The following is an 18929-nucleotide window of genomic DNA, read 5'->3' as shown; positions in this document are numbered from 1 at the left end:
AAAATAAAAATAAAAATAAAAGAAGCAATGTATTGTCTATGTAAGCTCATGCATTATGTGTAGCGTCATTATCGTAGAATCCCTATGATAGCCATATAGCCAAGTCCTCGCATGCATCCAATTTACCTGTTTCAATAATCCGCAAAACCCCGATTCGCATCGTAGGCCCTTCCAAAAGGCCACAAAAGCCAGTCCATGCAAAAACGAGGCATCCAGTGCTCCTCAGCGCGCATTAAACAAGAACTTAAGCTCACTAACGCCCAAACGACCAATCTTCATGCTCTCCGTCTCGTCGAGCGCCGCCTCCACAATCTCCTTCTTCTTGTTCTGGAGCGCCACGATGCGGTCTTCTACCGTTTCCTGCGTCAGGATCCGATACACCTCTACTTCCTTCTGCTGTCCTATGCGGTAGGTCCGGTCAATGGCTTGCATTTCAATGTACGGGTTCCAGAAGGGATCCATGATGATGACGCGACTCGCGGCCGTGAGGTTTAGGCCTGCGTTGCCGGCGCGGAGGGACACGAGCATGACATTGTACTCGGGCCGGTCTCTGAAGTGTTTAGCTGCAGTACTGCGTTCGTCCCCGGACATGCTGCCGTCGTACCGAATGGGCTTTTCTGGGAATTGCTCGTGCCACATGGCCACTTCTAGGAGATCTAGGAGCAACGTCCACTGGGAAAAGATGATGGTTTTTTCGCCGGTTTCTCGGATTTCTCGGAGCAGCTTCATGCATTCGATGACTTTGGCTGCTGGCATCCATGTCTTGCGTAGGTATGCCATATATCGCTTATGTGCTCTGTGGTTCTTGGCTGCCTCTAGACGAAGGCTCTTGAGCATGGATGGCTTGACGTCTGGCTTCTTCTCTTTGCTTTTTGCCTTCCCTTTGCCTTTATTCTTAGCCTTCTTGGTCCGTTTTCGCGCTTTCGTGTCGCGGGCGGAGACCTCCTTTGTTAGGTTGTCAATGTCGGCAAGCTCTTCGTCGTCATAGACGATAAATCCTTTAAGGTTCCCTTTGCTATCAATCTCATCTGACGCATACCCGTCTTCCGAGCCGTCTTCGTCGTCCTCGCTAGTGTCATCGTACTCTGGTTCGATTTTCGTTGACGATTCCAGAGTGTCCGGCATGTGGACTTTCTTGAACAAATCATAAGTGAAACATTTTCTTGGCTCGAAAACGCCTCGACACACAGGGCACTTAGCCTTGTCACTCTCGTTGCCTTCGTGGAGGTTCTGTGAGATGGCATTGTCTACGATGCGAGATAGACAATCGTTGCAACTGTCATGGCCGCATGGTATGAAAAATGACGGCGATTGTACTGCATCATAACATATCGGGCATTCGAATGCTTCGACACCCTTGATTCTCTCTACGATAGATGCATCCAGTTTCTTGACAAGTTCCTCCACATCAGCACTGCTGACGGGATTGACTGCGTCATCGACGTCCAAGTTGAGATGAGGATGACAGCATGCTTGCCGCAGTCGAAGGAGCAACACGAGAATGCTGGAATAATTCTTTCCAACACTCCCCTCTCGAAGGTACTTGCTGAAAACCACTTGGGCCTTTTCCTCAAGTTGTTTGTAAAAGTCTCGCTCGTCCACGGATAGCTCCGCATATACAATGTGCTCCGTCTTCGGAGGAAGTTGCAAGATTGGCTTCCCGTCTAACTGGGAGTCCTTCTTTCGGCGAAGCATTATTGCTTTGAGCAGTGCTCGAAGCTTGTTCATGGCAATGCTCTTAGGGTCGCCTCTCTGGCCGAATAATATTCCAAACGTCCATGTGGAGGTTAGCTCAGATGGTCCAAACCCACTAGGCAATTTGATTGCTTACCTGACGGAAGTTCTCCCATGTATTATACGGCTTTATACGCAGGAATTTTAATAGGGAATAGAGCTCAAGAATGCCATTCATCATTGGGGTGCCAGTCAAACACCACCTATAGGTCGCCCTTAAGCTGTGACAAGCTTTTGCTGTTTGGGTATTCCTGTTTTTGATGCATTGCGCCTCGTCCAAGATGATGCGATGAAAGACAGCTTTCTCTGGGTGTAGCAGCGGGAACTTGGCCATACAAGATTTATCATTAAAGTTGATATTCCTGTCTTTGTTTTCTTCAATGAATTTCTCACGGCGCTTGAGTTCTTGTGCCAAAGTGCCATAGGTTGTGAGCACAACGTCATGCTTCAGGAGCTCATCGGTCGTCGTTTTTTTGCCGTGATACACATACACCGTAAATCTATGCGCGAGCTTGGTCTTCTTTTGCAATTCCTCTTCCCATTGTCGAATCAACGAAAGAGGGCCGATAATTAAGTTTGTCTACACTATATGTAAGTGAAGTGTCTTGGAATAATGGTGAGATTATACGCAATTCACCTTTGGGCGAGATGTGGATCGGTTAGAAAGCATGAGTGATAGGGTGGAAATTGTCTTGCCTAGTCCCATGTCGTCGGCCAAGATACCGCCCTTATTGGTGCCTTCTTCCATTTGTTTCATCCAAGTAAGAGCAACTTCTTGGTGGCGGTAAAGGGGGTACTTAAGCCCAGGCGGACCAACCCCGCGATTATGCTCTGGAATATCTATATCAGGACGAATGTTGGCCAATAAGTCTTCCAACTCCTTTCCCGTCACAGGCGACTCATGAGCATCGTCTGAGAGTACATTTGTCAGACGACTAGGCAGTGGATTGCCATATGAATCAAGCCCGTTTGTGAAATCAAAAGTGCTAGTTTGTTCGATGATATTTCCAATACTAGAGCCATTATTTCCCGGTAGCCATGGAACCCCATTGAACGGAACTCTCGACGATGAGAGAGGCTGAAAGGCGTTCCTAATAGCCGGGTTCGAAAGCTGGTTTCTCATGGTAGAATAAGGGGAATTTAGCTGAGTATTGGGCCCCGAAGGGCTCTGGCGATTTCCACTAGGTGAGTTTATGCCCGCAACTTGGAATCCGTTACTAGGTAACGGAGCTGGAGTTGGAATAGGAGATCTATCCCATGGGCTTGGGTTGTCCCAGCTTAGATCATACGACCCCGGCATTGAGGCTCCCTTCATATCTGTAGGTGGTGTTGGCGTTTGAGTACTAGATGTCGGCAAAGACTGCCAGTTCCATCCTGTTGGCCCTCCTGTGTTCGCTCGCTCCGTGGCCATGATCCTCGAAAAAGCGTCCATCTCATCGGAAGCCATGTCCGAGGACGATGACGGTACCACGGGAGTTTGGCTAGCAAGTTGCATCGCCATTTGCCGGTCTCGGTTCTCTCGTTCTTGCCGCTGCTGCTGCCGGATTTGTTCGGCGACCATGGTGGAATCGAAGTCGACATCGTCACTGTTGTTGTTAGCATGAGAGCAAGTTATTGCATAGCTACAGGCACAGGCATACCCAGTGAGATCAATAATATCAATAGGTTCGGTGTCGTTATATTCCACGGCTTGCCTCGAAGGGGTAGAGGAACGGTTGCCTCCGGGAATAGGAGTTGTACGTCTAGACTTATTCTGCCTATCGACTGTAAAACCATCGGTCGCTCGAATGTCCCTTTTTCTACTTGGTAAAGATATTGATGATGGGCTATCCCAGATGTTGTGATAACTGGGGGAAGAATCCATCTTCATCGAACGCCCGCCTGTCGCAACTGGAGTTATGGGTTGAGGGCGTGGAAGTTCTGTATGCTCATCGGTTAGGGATGTGGGAAAAATGTGTGTATAAAAGATGCAGGAGATGCTTCTGCTATATCATCCCGTAGCAACGTTTGCCTCTGCTCCGTGTGACGAAGAGGGTGCGTTGTGCAAGGAAAGATTCACTGCCGTCGTTCTCGGGCACTTGCCTGATCATGCAGCCGGCACGATGCAGTTCATACCAGCTGGCAAGATTAGGTGTTGAAATGCAGTGGGGTGTAGTAGATGCAAATTTGAGTCTTGTGATCAGAAAATGGAGTACAAACAGTCAACTGGTTCGTCTGGTGGCCCGGTGAAACATGACAGGCATTTCACACCGGCCGACTGTGTAGAATGTGAATAACTTCACGGGCTTTGGTTGTAAAGACGGCTTTTCTAGAGCATAAAAAAAAAAAACAAAAAAAAAAACGCACTCACTGTTTGATGAGCCCGACGGAGATCGCTTTTGTGATGCAGAGCGGCCAACATCTAAAAGAAAAGGTGTTAGGCCGTAATGAGGGTGATGTCATAGGGTTTCAAGTTCTGCTGCTGGTATCAAGCAACACACATCATACAAATCATAAGGGATACGACTCACCAGTTTTATCGTCGGTAGGTGCCTGTGCCTCTTGACTCAGCTTCTTGATAAGACGCTTCAGGCGTTCAATATCCTGAAGGACTTGGTTCCGCTCCTCCTCGATACCGTCCCATGTCTGGTCTTCCAGAGAGCTGAGTATGACCTGTTGGACGGTCAACTCCTCCATGGCATCCTCGATTCCACGGTCCATGATTGATGGACTTGCCATATCCACCCCTTAAAGTCCTGCAAACAAGGCAACCAAGACGCAGGCATCCGTGCACTTCAGACAATGAGGCGAGCTGTGGAACCCAGCACCGCCCCGACACGTCACGGAAACAGCTGGAATTTTAGTTTGAGGAAAAAGTGAAGTAGCGCCGTACTCGCTGTACCAGAGAAGCGAACGGAGTGTGGAATGCAAGATTTGTTGAAGCAGTTGGCTGGCCAAACTCCTCGAATGCGATGTCGCTCTCACAAATAATGACAACGAAACAGTTTAATTGATCCACCAGTTGGTGGCGCGCGGGACCAGCCTCGTGTGACGCGTCTCGACGCGACTACCATTGGCGGCATGTCCAAGAAATATGGGTCCCGTGCGTGACAGCCCACGACTCCACAGCCAGCGGCTTCACTCACTCGTGAACTTGGAAAGTGCAGAGTCTGCAAAATGCAAAGTGGAAAATAGACAACAATCTTTGTATTTGCAAACCTTGCATTTCACTAAGAGAAGCCTGCTCTATTGTTCCAGGCCATTCTAAGGAAATCCTGAATGTCCGTGCTCTCCTCCAATCCCGAAGAGCACGTACGACTGCTGCTTATCATGCCATCTGAATTTAAACTGACATCTGGATGACGGGCCTCTGCCGGTCCAAGGGACGAAATGGTCATCGTGGCGTGAGATATTTGCCCAATAAAAACAATATATTGTACTTGGTTCCCACCACGTCAACTCAATACTGTTGAAATCTCAGCACCAGGACAGCGCAGCACCCTACTCTGCTTTGTCAAGATTAACATCATGTCCCCAGAAAACAAACTCGCCAGCCAATGATTATTCCAACGTTGGAGTTTCGTTCACCTCTCGTCTCGTAATCTGTCGTAGAGGTGAGTTTGCACATGGCTAATTTTAAACAGCATTTGGAATATCCACAAGGGGTCAAGTCAGCATCGTAGTAAGGTTATTCTTATCGCTCAAGACCAGAAGTCTTGTCCCATGTTATAGCGAGATACGAATGTTTTCTTTATTTTTGCCGTCAATATTCAATCCTGTGTCATCCATCCTCCGATTGAGTTGTCTTGCTTTCAGGGCGTCTCACGATACACCAGTTGACAATAGACTCTGCGAGAATCTCCCCCAGCATGACCTCTTATTAGCAAGAAGTCGGCTGTGCAAGCCACAGCCTGTAGCATAATATAGTTGCCTCTCAACAAGTATCCATTAATCATTGTGGTATAATAGAGCGCAATAGCCAAGTACCTCGTCTACTCAATATTTTTTGCATCCCACCGTACGTAGTTCAACAGTTCCAGCCTGTCGCGTATTACCAGACGTCAATCAACCCAGTCAAGCCCGCAAGCCAAAAGGACCGGGCGACCCTAAAGTCAAGTTAGCTTATCCGAGCCACACCCTCGCCAAGAGTCATGGATATGGAGCGCTACCCAACCAATACGAGGCATTATAACATGACAGCTAGAGACGTCCAGGAAATGATGAGCACGCCGACAAGCCGTCCGGCGCCTGGGTCCTTGACAATCTAGATCGCGGGGCATTTTGCCCAATCCTTGCTGTTGTACGCCGTACCTGGTTAGCCAGAGTCATGTCGATGACACGGTGCCATGGACGGTGCCGGGGTTAGGGTGATTCCTTGTTACTTGCCTCGGAATAGAAGAAATTACATGGCAAACTGGTGCAGTGGACTGGTGGACAGTTGAATGCAGCCACAATGCAAGAAAGGCCACTTTTGAACATGCGATGATATGTCTGATGGGGTGGACGAGCGAAGACGGGAGAGACGGGGAGACAGAGAGACACGGACAGGGGCACTACGCACTGAGAACCCGGCCGGATAACGGCAGCAATAAGACAGAACTAAATATCCAGTCTGGGGGACATGAGGGGAAAGTTGTTGAACGGACCATGACTAGGACGCACAATTGAAGTTGGGCAGCCAAGATTGACGGCATCAATTGATCTCGAAAAAGCCGTCCAGCGACGTCTTGCTGCTAGCTTTGCCCCTCTTGGAGTAGCCACCTGGCATCGGTCTTTGGAACTGCTCCGGAGTTCGGACGACATCTGGCTTCTTGGCTTCCCCCACGATTTTCCCACCAACTCTCGAGTCTTGACCCACTGGCAAGTCTCCGCGCGGCGCAGTCGTGCGGATAGTTGGTCCGGATCAAGCATTCATTCATTTGAACAAAAATTTTCCTTTCCTTCAGCTCTTGACGAATGGTCAATTTCTCGAATGTCCGCTTGACAGCTGTGACTTATGAGCCCAGGGTCGCGTCTGGCCTTTTGCGGGTGGCAAAGGATCACTCTGCCGCTTGGCTATGCAGGAACAAGGAATTGGTAGTATCATGTATGTATGGCGTCGTCGGCACCTACAGAACGTCGAAAACAGCCAAGCGATACCGATGCACAAAAAATTTGGATAGTTCCTGACTTTGGGCTGGCACCACCAGGCACAGTCACGGGCCAAATGTAGCAAAGGCCGCATGGTGGAAGACAGGCACCCTCACCTCATCCCGCCAGTAAGCCTCTAGAAACCGCTTCGATCTTCGGTCTTTGGTCTGCATGCCCCTGACAATCTCCCCTGCAGGAACGAATAATCATCCATGGCTGGTGGCTAGTGGCTGCAGACCGATGACCACTTTGGCAACTTCACCGGGGAACCTGTAGCGGTGCAGCAAGGATCACGATTTCCGCTTCAACAAACGTCACCTTCCAAAGATGCGGGGGGTATAGACTGAAGGAGACGACATCTGGACGCTGCCGACGCTGCCGACGTTGGGGTGAGCTGCCCGATCAATCCGGCCGTTAGCTCAAGGTGATGGCCTGTCTGTATTGAACTCGAACTCGCTACGGCGATAGGATCATAGACCCGGGGCATCGCGATCTCGGCTTCTCACACGATGAGAGAATTCGTGGCATTTTCAATTTCACATGCGCAGTACGGAGTACAGTGACACTGTTGCTCTTTCCATGTAATATCTCAAAGATTCCCGTAGGAAAAGCTGAAACTGACGACGTCAACCTGTCATCTCAAGGAAACGCTCGATGTGGACTCTTCCAAGGCATTCGACTACCCGGGAATGCGTATCCGTATTCATGCTGCATATGCTCAACCCCGAAGACACCACGATGCAGCCCACTTTAAGAGGCTTGCTCTTGATTGCGATTGGACTCCCCGTCGATGGCTTCTTTTCTACTGTTGGCGAGATACAGTCTTCCTTGGTTTGATAGCCCGCCTTTCGGGCTTCTCAAGATGCAGGTCCCCCTGTGAGCGCAATCTAAGTGGTACTCGATCACTGGATGCTCTCCCGTTAATAATCAGTTGTAGTTATAAAGCACCCGTGGGGGACACCCACTCTCTGGACTGGTTCTGGTGACTGCTTTCACTCTTTTCTGAGCTAGAAGAACTCGTCCGACTCTTCAAGCTGCTGAAGTAATCCCAACTTCTAGTCACTCGTTATTTGGCGATCTGTACGGGGCATTTTGATCTAATCTTCAAGTCGACATGAAGTTCGTTGCTGTTGCCTGTCTGGCTACCAGCGTTGCGGCCGGTGTCGTCGACCCTTCTGCCGCGGTCGTTGAACGCGATATCAATGCCATCACAGACGTCATGACCGAAGTTGGCCACGGGCTCGACAATCTCGATGCTCAAGTCAAGGGATTTACAACCGACCCTAAACCGGTCGAGGATGCTGCAGCCGCCGTTATTCAGACACTGCAGAGAGGGAAGACTACGGTCGATGCTCAGCCCGATCTGACATTGGGTGACGCTCTCGGCCTTCAGGACCCCGTCAAGACTCTGCAGGTCAAGGGCGAGACCCTGCTCGCTGATCTCAAGGCAAAGAAGAATGTAATTGAGAATGGGAACTATTGTGCTCTCGTCCGCAAGCAGACCATCAATATCAACACCTACTCCAACGCACTCATTGACGCCACGGTCTCCAAGGTTCCCGCTATTGGGCAGGGCATTGCCAAAAACATCGCTGCCGGTCTCGTTAAGGTGTTGCAGGAATCTCAGAACGAGTTCAATGAGAAGAACTGCATTGATAAGAGGCCACCGCCTCAAGCGACCACTAAGGGCCAAACCACCGAGACTACGACCAAAAAGCCGCACATGACGACTTCTGAAGAGCCTTGCACCGAGACCGAGACTACCACCCAAGGTCATCATACTACGGACAAGCCTCATCACAGTACTACCTCTGAAGAGCCTTGCACCGAGACCGAAACCACCGAGAAGCCTCACACCACGAGCAAGCACCATCACACTACCACTTCCGAGGAACCCTGCACTGAAACTGAGACGTCAACTCAGGGCCACCACACTAGTACCAAGCATCATCACACTACCACGGAGTCTTGCGTAGAGACTGAAAGTACGACCGCTGCTAGAGGTACCACCACTAGCTCTGGTGCTGGCATTACTTCTACTCCTTCTACAAAGACTGAAAACACGACGGCTCCCGGAAGCACATCTACAAACTCTGGTTCAGCTTCTGTTTCCACTCCTTCCACCAAGACGGCAACTACGACAGCTTCTGGGGGCACTACAACGTCACCCGCCATGACCATCAGCACCGCGTACACTACCAAAACTTACACAATCTCGGAATGCCCTCCCACCGTGACTAACTGCCCCGTTGGTCACACTACTACGGAGGTCATCCCGGTGTACACCACAGTATGCCCTGTTACAGAGACTGTTCAGACCCCTAAGCCTACAACTTTCAAGGCTCCTATTATGACCACTAGCACGGTGTATACCACCAAGACTTACACTATTTCCGAATGCCCTCCCACCGTGATCAACTGCCCTGTCGGTCACACTACCACCGAGGTCATCCCCGTGTATACCACTGTTTGCCCTGTTGAGGAAACCCAAACACACACGGTTGTGCCTACCAAGCCTACTGGCGGCCAGAACCCCCCTCCTCCTCCTCCCCAAGAAACTACATTCGTGACGGTTCCTGGTAAGGCTCAGCCCACTGGAGGCAACGGTGGAAACCCGCAACCTACCAGCGGTAACGGCGAGAACCCTCAGCCAACCGGCGGCAATGGAGGCAAACCCCAGCCCACTGGTGGTAACGGTGAGAGCCCTCAGCCTACGGGAGGCAACAGTCAAAACACTCAGCCAACCGGCGGTAATGGAGGCAAACCTCAGCCCACTGGTGGTAACGGAGGCAATCCCCAGCCTACTGGCGGTAACAGCGAGACCCCTCAACCCACCGGTGGCAATGGAAGCAACCCTCAGCCAACTGGTGGTAACGGGGGCAATCCCCAGCCTACTGGTGGTAATGTAGGCAACCCTCAGCCTTCCGGAGGCAGCGGCGGAAACCCTCAACCTAGCAACACCCCCGTCACCGCTGGTGCCGCTTTTGTTGGTCCTGCCACTGCGTTTGCCCTTGCAGTTGCCGCCCTGGTTGTTGTGTAAACCGAACGAAGTGCGGGTATAGACAAAGTGAAGCAGGTTCTATGATGAGAGAGTTTGGGCCAGACGCAGCGTATATAGAACAATTGAACGCAGTTAGTATCACGACCCGTATATAGTTATGTCCTAGTTCTCCTTCACAGCAACAGCAACACTTGGAGATCCGACCAAGACGTCGAGTTTGTTTCTCGAGGGCTAATGATGCCAGTAACGCTTAAAGGAACCAGGATTTGAACAAGGGATTGGGCACTGTAATTGCCATAGTTGGCGGGGACTTTATCCAATGTTGAGCGCAATCGCCTGCCCAAAAGCCCCCAGGTGCCGTGTTATTTGCTACAACCTTGGTAGTTGTCTCTGACCAGCACCAATCGCCAGTGGACAGCGAGGCGTCGTTTGATATGTAACCATGTGCCGGAAGCAAGTTGGACTCACCCGCGGGTTCTGAACTCCTTTGCCAAACGGGCATGCCTAACCTCACAAAGACTCTGCAACGTTTAAGAATTCATACATCAAACTATCGTGAATGGAAATGTGAGCAGGCTTATTGCATCATTGTGTTTGTTTTGTGCTCCGGCAGCGTACCGAGCCAAGGCCGACTTGGCCGTTCAAATTCAACGGACCTGCATGCCCGGCATGCATCTCATCAGGGTGAGTTTCTGTAGCATCCCACGCCGTGGGGCTCACGAAACGCAGGCATAATGGCAGCAGACGCAACGGCCGTTCGCGGTATATGGTCCCGGAGCCCTTGCTGCAAGGGTTGGGCCAAAACTCCGACAATGTATCAAAGGCTGTTTTCGACGAGCAGGTCCCTGACCCGGGCGTGTTGGCATGGAGGAGACTCCGCAGCTGGTCCTCGGTTGAATTCAATGACTTGATTGCTCAGAGGAACGAGAAACAGACCCCCTCCGTATCGGAATCGTACTGCGGAGCAAACTTATGCATGTCAGTTGAAGGCTCGAGGTTCTCTACAGACAGAATTGCACGAGATACGCCATCGTTGCTTCAGTAATGGCAACGAACAAAGTGAGCATTAATACATATCCAGCTACCCGGAGCCGGTGATCCGATCCCATATCCCGCCGACGGCGTCCGTAATCCAACCCCACCAACCCGTTACTGTGTCTCCGAGCGACCCGTCCTCGTCAGCCACTTGTTCGTCGTCCCTGTTTCCACGGCCCTTTGTGGGTTCCGCCGCTGGTTCTTCTGTGCTAGATGGCTTAGGAGGCCTCGTGGGCCGTTTTGGCTCATCAGCAATTGCCGGTGAAGAAGAGGCTTTAGGCTTCGTCGGCCGCGTAGGCTGATGGGTATCAGCCGCCGGCAAGGACGGCTCGGAAGCGGATGCACTCGACGGCGGCGGCGGCAGATCAACGCCAATCGCCGGCGAAGATGCCTGGGGTTTGGTCGGCCGCGTGGGGACAAACTCCGTAGGGTGAACCGACGACTCTTGCGGCGGTGGGGGATCCTCGGGCGTTTCTGGTGGTTTTGTGTCATCATGGGTGCCGACTGGTTTCAGCGGCAGTCTCAGAGTTCCGTTGTTGGGCTGCGGCTCTATGCCCAGCGAGTCGCATAAGATGTTGTACACTTCGAGATTTTCTGCGCCAATAGTCGCGTTAGCGAAGCTGCTTCCCGTGGCAGAGACAACCAACCAAAAAAGAAAGAAAGAAATGGAGGGGGAGTTAACTGACGGAACGGCTCGACCCTGCTATTCCCCTGGTGAGGAAACGCTGGTCCTCGAGCGATAAAAATAGCTCTCATGAGAGGGTGTTGATGATCGTAGCCGTGCAGGCCGCGAGGATGGTAGACGAGCCCCTTCTCCTTGGCTTCATTCACCGCAAACTCATCCTTGGTGGCAATCGCCCATCCTACCTTGGGTACTATCCACAACGGCGCGATGCGGTGGTTGTTGGAGAAGTGATACCGCTGGGGCATGTCGACATCGCGGAGGTAGACGTCAAAGTTGGGGTTAGACTCGGCCTTCTCCTTAAGTTCATCGTATAGTTGCCGGGTATCTTTGTCATCCTTGGGCCGCAGACCATACAGTGGCCAGCCGTCTGTATGCTCAATCTTGGACGTGTCAACCAGGTCCTCGAGCTGAAGTACACGGGAAGTGTCCGTAGTTGCCATGCCGTGGTCAGACACAACAATGACATTCACGATATTCGTCAGGTTGCGGGCGTCGAGACCCTTGGAGAGGTTGTCAATCATGGTGTCGACGCTTTGAATCGTCGACATGATTTCCGTGCTGTTGGGGCCATACTTGTGACCGTCGGTATCGACATTGGGTACATACGCCGCAATCAGTTGCGGTCGTGTATCCTTGACATCAACGGCCGGGTTCTCCTTGCCCGGCATGTCGAGGAAGCCCAGTACTCTGGAGACTTTGCTGTCCAGCGGCTCGTTGCCGTTGTATTTATCGACGATGCTTGCAAAGGTGTCTTGGATCGGAGCCTCGCTGCCCGGCCACATGTGCACCGCCGCGCGGATTCCTTGCTTCTCGGCCGTCACCCAGAAGGGCTCTCCTCCCCACCACTTCGGGTCCAGGCTCCTTGCCGGGTCTGTGTGGTGAAACTCGGCATTCAAATCTGGGTCCCAGAATTTGTTTGCGACAATGCCGTGCGACTCGGGGTACAAGCCCGTGGCCAAGGTGTAGTGGTTGGGGAATGTAAGAGACGGGAAGGACGGCATCATGTACTGCGGCGAGATGCCCTCTTTCACGAGGGCGTTGAGTCTGGGCGTAAAACCTCTCTGCAGGAAATCAGCTCGGAAGCCATCCAAGCTAAGAATAATGGTAGTTGGGGCGAAGAGAGCCGTCCCATTGCTGACCAGGTGTTGCTTGGGCAGCCCACTCCTGCGGTTTCTCGACAACTTCCACGCAACCAGGACGAGAATGGCAAACCCAATGGCAATGAGAGAATGCAAAAACACCCATCTGCGCCAACTCCGGCCACGGTTGCCCCTAGCTTGTGCCACCAGATTCAGTCGTCGCCGATCCGCTTCGCCACTATCTTCTCGTTCGCTGCTATCGCCCGTGGAGCTGCCGTCCTTCATGCCACCTTCTTCCATCTCGTACATTAATTCGCCGTCTTCGCCATGGCGAGCATCTTGGATTAGTCTATTCCTCTTCTTTTTTCTCTTAGCGCGTCTGGCCTCTCGCTTCTCGGAAACCAAGTTCTCCGTGGAGGCGCTCGGTGAGGACAGCTGCGATGAGCTCCCTCGGCGGGCAAAGATGTTCAAGGCACTGGGAACCGAGAGCCCGGAGCCCCGTCGCTGGCGCTCTTGTTCCCGTCTGGATGTGGTGACCAAACGGTCAAGTTCCTCCTCTTCCATTAGAACAATCCGATCGGCAGCGCGCAGCTCGCGGCTATTCCGCGCCCGCAGCTGCAGCTGATCATCGTCGCTGTCTGTGTCTTGGTCGCTCCGGGAATGCAGGGACGCTGCGTCGTCGTCGTATGCGATGGGGGAGAGTAGCGATGCGCCGTCACTGCGCTCCCCCTTGGACTGGTTTGTGTCGAGTCTTTTTGGGGGCATCTTCGTCGACTCCAAAGAGCTGGCTACCTGCCGTGCCGGGGGATCATTGATGGAACGTCGATGGCCCAGAGCAGGCTAGATGTTGATGGAGAAGGCGATGTTGGAATGGCTATCTGGCGTCTAGGTTGGGAAATATGGATTGATTAACCAAACCTGGAGGGTCCCAGCAGGGATGTTGGGAATTCTGGGGCAGACTAGCCTACCCGGTATACGAGGCGCAATCCAGAAATCGGTAACCCGACCTCTCAACCATTGGGCTACACACCAAATCGGTGGAAAGTCAGAATTGAGTTTCTGTGAAACAAAAGCAAGTTCTTCTCCTGTTATGTGTAATGTCTGACTGAAATGATGGCCGGGTTCGGATCCCATCGTTGGCATCTATGAGGGCCCCCAGATACGACAACTGGCCTCACGCGCGAGTCGTGATGAAACCAACGCCCAAACAATGAGCCAAGTAATCGCACAACAACCGATGTTACAAGCATCTCATGACAACCCCCTATGCCCTCAACGCACCCCCCTTACTAGCAAACCACCCCTCCGCCTCCCTCCGTCCCTAGCAGACTCGAAATCCACATCCTCCCAAACCGATCAACATCACCGGCCTCGGCCTCGCTCAGCACCTCGCCAAACTGCGCGTCCGTCACCACAAAATGCCTCTTATCCCTCCACGCCCTCGCAAACTGCACCGGAGTCCCCGCGTTCCACAAATGCGCCGACAAGGTCCACGAGAGACAGAGTCCCAGCCTCCCGTCGCACTCTAGACCCTTTTGCCCGGCCACCAACCTATACGCCTGCAGGAAGAAGAAGCAAAACAAGACTGTCCGCCTCGCCGACTCTTGCAATATCCAATCAGCCCAGAAATTCTTGGTGGGAGCCAGAGGGTACAGGGGCAGTTCCCCGGCAGGGAACTCAAGGTCGAAGCGCACATGGGCGAGGAGCCGCATGGCCGATTCCTCGACCTCGGGGATGATGCGCTCCGCAGAGGCCCGCGCCTGGATGTCCCCGTCAAAGAGGCGGATAGCCTGGTAGAGGACGAGGGAATGGGTGTGGGCGAGATTTCGATGACGGTGGTGGGCGCCGGGGAGCAGATGAGGTCTCTGACGCGGAGGTCGATGGCGCGGAAGATGACGGCTGCATTGGCGCGTGTTTTGGCCAGGTAGAGGGCACATGAGGCGTGTGAGTCTTTTCTGGCTTTGTGAATATTGCTTGAAATCGTATGGTGCCCATGGTAGGGAGGTTGTGTTTTTGTAGTGAGACTGACCTTGCATGGACTTGGGCAGCCCATCCTTGTATAAGAGCGGGTGACACCACGGCGTCTGTGTCTCGAGAATCATCAACGATGGCGCCATATTGATCTCGTCTATTGCAAACTGTAGCCTCTTGCCTATAACTTGCTCTATATGTAGGTCTCTTGTCGTTGGTGCCGCCAACGATGCGTTCTGCCCAACTACTTCCATCAACGAATTCTCCATGCTACAGCCCGGCAAAGAGAAGTCTGTTATCCCATATATGACGTGTCGAGATTATCAAAAACACTCATGTCTCCCATCCTTTGGTCAGACTGCATGTTAGGGGCGTTTAGGCATGTAAGCCATGTCGGCGAAATAGTAGTTTCCGCTAATACAGGGGCAACGGGAAGAGTAGTGGTAGGCAAGTTGGCAGGGCGTTGAGTAGCCCGCCGCTCACTCCGCTTGGGGTATTCACAGGCAACATTGCTCTGCGAGCATCTCAGGCAGGCGGGAAGTGCAAAGTCGCATCGTTGTTTGGCTTTGGCTTTGATGCAGGCAGAGCAGGATTTCCGCCGGGAAGGAGGGTCGTTGCGCTCAAGGGCGGTGAGGGAGCAATTCATTCTCCTGTCGGGCCCCAGCGGAATTGAAGCCTCTATGCCAGAATACGAGTGTCAAAGAGTGCAGGTGGATTGTACCATCATGCCATGTAGGTCCAAGAAGAGGTTGAGAGTGAGGCTCTCTGCGGAAATGTGTCCCGGCGAAGTGGGTCGGCGGAACTCCGCCCGGCGGGTTTCGAGATGCGGAGCTGCTTCGAAGAGTTCCCGATTTGGTAATTGGCGGATGTACCTGTGATTACGCTGCTATGATAGTACGGACTCACATAAATTACGGCTCTTGCGTAACGTATAAATCGAGGGATTTTTCCTTTGAAAAGATTGTAAGTTTTTTGTAAATTAATGCGTCAATCCGCAGACATTACACCTGCCTGCGTCTAGGCATGCTGCTCTGCTAAACCAGGCCATGCCATGTCCCGATTAATGAAAATTTTCCAATTATTGGCCCTTTTTCACACAAAGGCCAGCTGGTGGCGCTTTCATACACTTTTCTACAAACAAATTATTCTAGTCACTCATCCAATCACTTCTTCTTCCATCACCCGGCCAAAACAAGACACCATCACCACCACCATGTCCATCTTCATCTGAGGAGTAACCGGCACCCAAGGCTCCGCCATTGCAACGCACCTCCTTACCTCCCATTCACCCCACGCCATCCACGGCATCACCCGCGATGCTTCCTCCCCCGCCGCGCAGAAGCTCATCTCTCTCGACGCCCGCATCACACCCGGCTCCTACACCGAGACCTAAACCCTCGCCGGCGCCCTCAAGCCCTGCCAAGCCCTCTTCCTCAGCCTCTCCCCGTACCTCACCGATCCAGCCGCCGAGCTCGCAACCGCCAAACAAATCATCCAGCTCGCCAAAGCCCACGGGTTCCAGCAAATCGTCTACTTTTCCGGGCTGAGCGTAAGCAACCCCCAGTCCCTGCCTCACTGGGACCCAGAATCCGTCACCGCAACGGAGTTTCTCTCCAAGAAAGCCATCAGGGTGAAGTACGCGCCGCAGGCTTCCGGTACTACACCATCCTGCGACCAGGCAGCTTCATGAGCAACTACGTCCAGCCCCAGGTGCGCATGTACACCGGGCTCGTGGACCAGGACGTTGGCGGACGGCCATGCAGCGGGACACCAATTTACCGTTGGTAAATGCGGACACGATTGGGAGATTTGGGGCAGCTGCGTTTATGGATCCCGAGGATTCGATAAACAGGAGATTGAGCTGGCCGACGAGTTTTCAACGGTGGATGAAGTGTTGGGAAGGTTGGGCAGTGTGACGGGGAGAGACTCGCAAGCGGTGTATATGACTGATGAGGAGATTAATGATGAGAAGGGCTTTAATCCGTTTATGGCTGGGATGTTGATGATGAGAGGCTTGGCAGGGTGTGTGGATTTGGAGAGGGTGAAGGAGTGGGGGATGCCCATGAGCTCGATGGATCAGTTTATTATTAGGGACATGGAGCGTGTATTGGAGACGTATAATAAGCAGGGCGATGCAGTTGATCAGAATTGAGGTTACGGTTGAATACGAACGGGGTGGAAGGTCATTCTGTTTTCTTCTTCTTTCGTGAGCAGGAATACGCCTTGGGTTGGAATTTATACACTCTCTAATCGTGTTTATGCTGCACACACGTCATGCGCATAAGTGTGTCGTGATACTATTTGTCGAGCACTATGTTCAGTCCTTGGCTTTGAGGCCGGAATATCGTGTATCTCATGTAAAAATCGCGCTTCGTATGTCTTCCCAAAACCAACGCCGGTCCCTGAAATCATGATTTCCCATCAGAATCACCATGTATATCTCCTTTAATTCCTGACCCTTGCCATGTAGGTGAAGGGAGTTCCGGAGTGTCAAGCCATATACCATTGGATACGTTTGAGCTCTGACGCGGCCAACCGATTGGCATATTAGACAATCTTCGTTGGGTTCCCACGCTCTCACTACGGACACGACCGATTCTGACGGCCGCAGCCTCTATAGCCTGGTTATTCTCGAGAACACTAGAGGTCGAGCTTCTTTTGCTAGTTGCATTGATTACGAAACCGCCCTTCTCGATTATTGGCCTACTTGGAGTAGTACGAGCGACCGCGACAATCGCTGCCTTTGTAGATTTTTGGATGCATTTGAACTGCTCTAGGGGGGGCTTGTCTGATGTTTCATCCACAAAAATCCATCCAATACCAATAATTAGAGCTGCGAGGAGGGCGATGGTTAAAATGGCAGCCCCTGCTTGATCGCCAGCTGTAATTGGCTTGTAGTTTGGAGGCTTGGGTTCATTCCGTCCCATATCACCTCCGCCAAGGCCCGGGTTGCCTTTGCTGGTGCCGCCATTGCCATGACTAACTGGAGCAGGACGATCTTGGATCAAACAAGCAAGTGTCACTTCCATTGCTGCCATCTGCTGGCCAACGCCAGTCGAGCCGTCATATTTGTCCTGGTTCCATTTGAGGCCGCACATTCGTTTGTTATTACCACCAACGCATTGCTTGGCTGCGGCGACGGCTGACGCCCGCAGATATGGCATGACAAAGTCGTAAGTATGAGGCGCCCATTTGGTGATGGCGGCAAGCCAGCGACTGAGGTATGCCTTGAAAGATTGTTGGTCCAAGTTGCAGCGGTCTACGGGTTCGCAGGCAACTTCGGTCATAATGTTTTTGTCTGGCCCGGTGAAGAAGACTCTACTCGCGCTGAGCAGATTATCCAACCTGTCTTTCCAAACAGGATTTTCCGTATAGTTGTACATTGCGGCGGCACCGAGGATAAACCCACCGGCATTGTAAGAAAACTGATAGGGAACGTGATCAGTACAATTAGTACCAATGTGGGCTCCATCAATGACACGCCAGTACTTGTCAATAAACCCAACGTCTATCATCCAATCCCAAGACTTTTCGGCCCATTCCGCATATGAGTTGTTGCCGGTGTATAGAGCAAGTCTTGCGCCGAGTGCGAAGAAGCAAGCTTGTGAAATAGAGTTTTTGTAGTCAAAGCCTTGGTTCCACTTGAAGATCTGCCATCGTAGACCCCCGTTGCAGTGTTCAGTATCCCATCGACCGGCTTGGGTGTTGAATACAGCCTGAGCCAGCGCCAACCACTGTGGCTTATCCGATGGCGGATCGGGGAATTTGTACTCCGCAGCACTCATGACAGCCAACCCCCAAAATCCCTGGTCATCGTTTCCCTCTGTTAATGTCTGGTTTCGAGGCATATAATCATTGGTGTCGCCGACTTGAAACAACAGTGCCTGTTCCACAAGCTTGTTGTACTGATCGTCGCCGGAGTAATACCAGTAGTCTATAAGAGAGCCCATCATTGCGCCGGCCTCCCACCCTGAGATGTGTCAGATAACAAAGATCAAGGGAGAATGGCACTGCAGGACGATATTGGAGATAGCGTTATCGATTTTGACGTACAGTAATAAGGCTGCGGAAGAAGACCGGGAGTTCCTCCAGTTTTGTCGCCATCGTAAAATGTCATGAGATCCGCTGTCATTTGCTTGGCCACGGATAGGATGGATGCTGCGGGGATTCGGGTCAGATGCGATTATACTTTGCCAAAGGCAAGTGTGGCGGGGATCTCAAGTAGAAAAGAAACATGGGCATACGCACTGGTTGAATTGGTATCTAGCTCGTATGCCAAAGCATGAGGACCTGCCATTAACAGTATTGTTGTAGC

General features: G+C 52.1%; 6 protein-coding genes across 6 annotated transcripts; 1 reads left to right on the top strand and 5 right to left on the bottom strand.

Moving 5' to 3' along the window:
* Positions 1 to 24: 24 nt before the first annotated feature.
* J3458_019713 (uncharacterized protein) lies at positions 25 to 4652 on the bottom strand. Its single transcript, XM_066121649.1, has 6 exons — positions 4245 to 4652; positions 4085 to 4135; positions 3375 to 3654; positions 2372 to 3320; positions 1832 to 2314; positions 25 to 1752 (listed from the first exon to the last, which is right to left on the bottom strand). Exons 1-6 carry the CDS (start codon positions 4450 to 4452, stop codon positions 223 to 225), a joined length of 3501 nt encoding a protein of 1166 aa, XP_065973266.1. The 5' UTR covers positions 4453 to 4652; the 3' UTR covers positions 25 to 222.
* A 3017-nt stretch (positions 4653 to 7669) lies between these two features.
* On the top strand, positions 7670 to 10420 carry J3458_019712 (uncharacterized protein). The gene has a single exon (XM_007813052.2). The coding sequence runs from the start codon at positions 7958 to 7960 to the stop codon at positions 9881 to 9883; it is 1926 nt and encodes a 641-aa protein (XP_007811243.2). The 5' UTR covers positions 7670 to 7957; the 3' UTR covers positions 9884 to 10420.
* Positions 10417 to 13519, bottom strand: J3458_019711 (uncharacterized protein). Its single transcript, XM_007813053.2, has 2 exons — positions 11566 to 13519; positions 10417 to 11473 (listed from the first exon to the last, which is right to left on the bottom strand). The coding sequence occupies exons 1-2, from the start codon at positions 13406 to 13408 to the stop codon at positions 10926 to 10928; spliced, it is 2391 nt and encodes a 796-aa protein (XP_007811244.1). The 5' UTR covers positions 13409 to 13519; the 3' UTR covers positions 10417 to 10925.
* Positions 13520 to 13698: 179 nt separating this feature from the next.
* Positions 13699 to 14789, bottom strand: J3458_019710 (uncharacterized protein). Its single transcript, XM_007813054.2, has one exon. It carries the CDS (start codon positions 14758 to 14760, stop codon positions 13933 to 13935), a length of 828 nt encoding a protein of 275 aa, XP_007811245.1. The 5' UTR covers positions 14761 to 14789; the 3' UTR covers positions 13699 to 13932.
* A 120-nt stretch (positions 14790 to 14909) lies between these two features.
* On the bottom strand, positions 14910 to 15260 carry J3458_019709 (uncharacterized protein; the record flags this gene model as incomplete). The annotated part of the gene is made up of 1 exon (XM_066121648.1): positions 14910 to 15260. The coding sequence occupies one exon, from the start codon at positions 15258 to 15260 to the stop codon at positions 14910 to 14912; it is 351 nt and encodes a 116-aa protein (XP_065973265.1).
* A 1575-nt stretch (positions 15261 to 16835) lies between these two features.
* Positions 16836 to 18435, bottom strand: J3458_019708 (uncharacterized protein). The gene has a single exon (XM_007813055.2). The coding sequence runs from the start codon at positions 18397 to 18399 to the stop codon at positions 17023 to 17025; it is 1377 nt and encodes a 458-aa protein (XP_007811246.2). The 5' UTR covers positions 18400 to 18435; the 3' UTR covers positions 16836 to 17022.
* Between the last annotated feature and the right edge of the window lie 494 nt (positions 18436 to 18929).

The sequence above is a fragment of the Metarhizium acridum genome (genome assembly GCF_019434415.1).
Source record: "Metarhizium acridum strain ARSEF 324 chromosome Unknown scaffold_568, whole genome shotgun sequence".
NCBI classification, from domain to species: Eukaryota; Fungi; Ascomycota; class Sordariomycetes; order Hypocreales; family Clavicipitaceae; genus Metarhizium; species Metarhizium acridum.
Note: the sequence above shows the minus strand (reverse complement) of the source record. Positions and strands in the feature narration are given on the sequence as shown.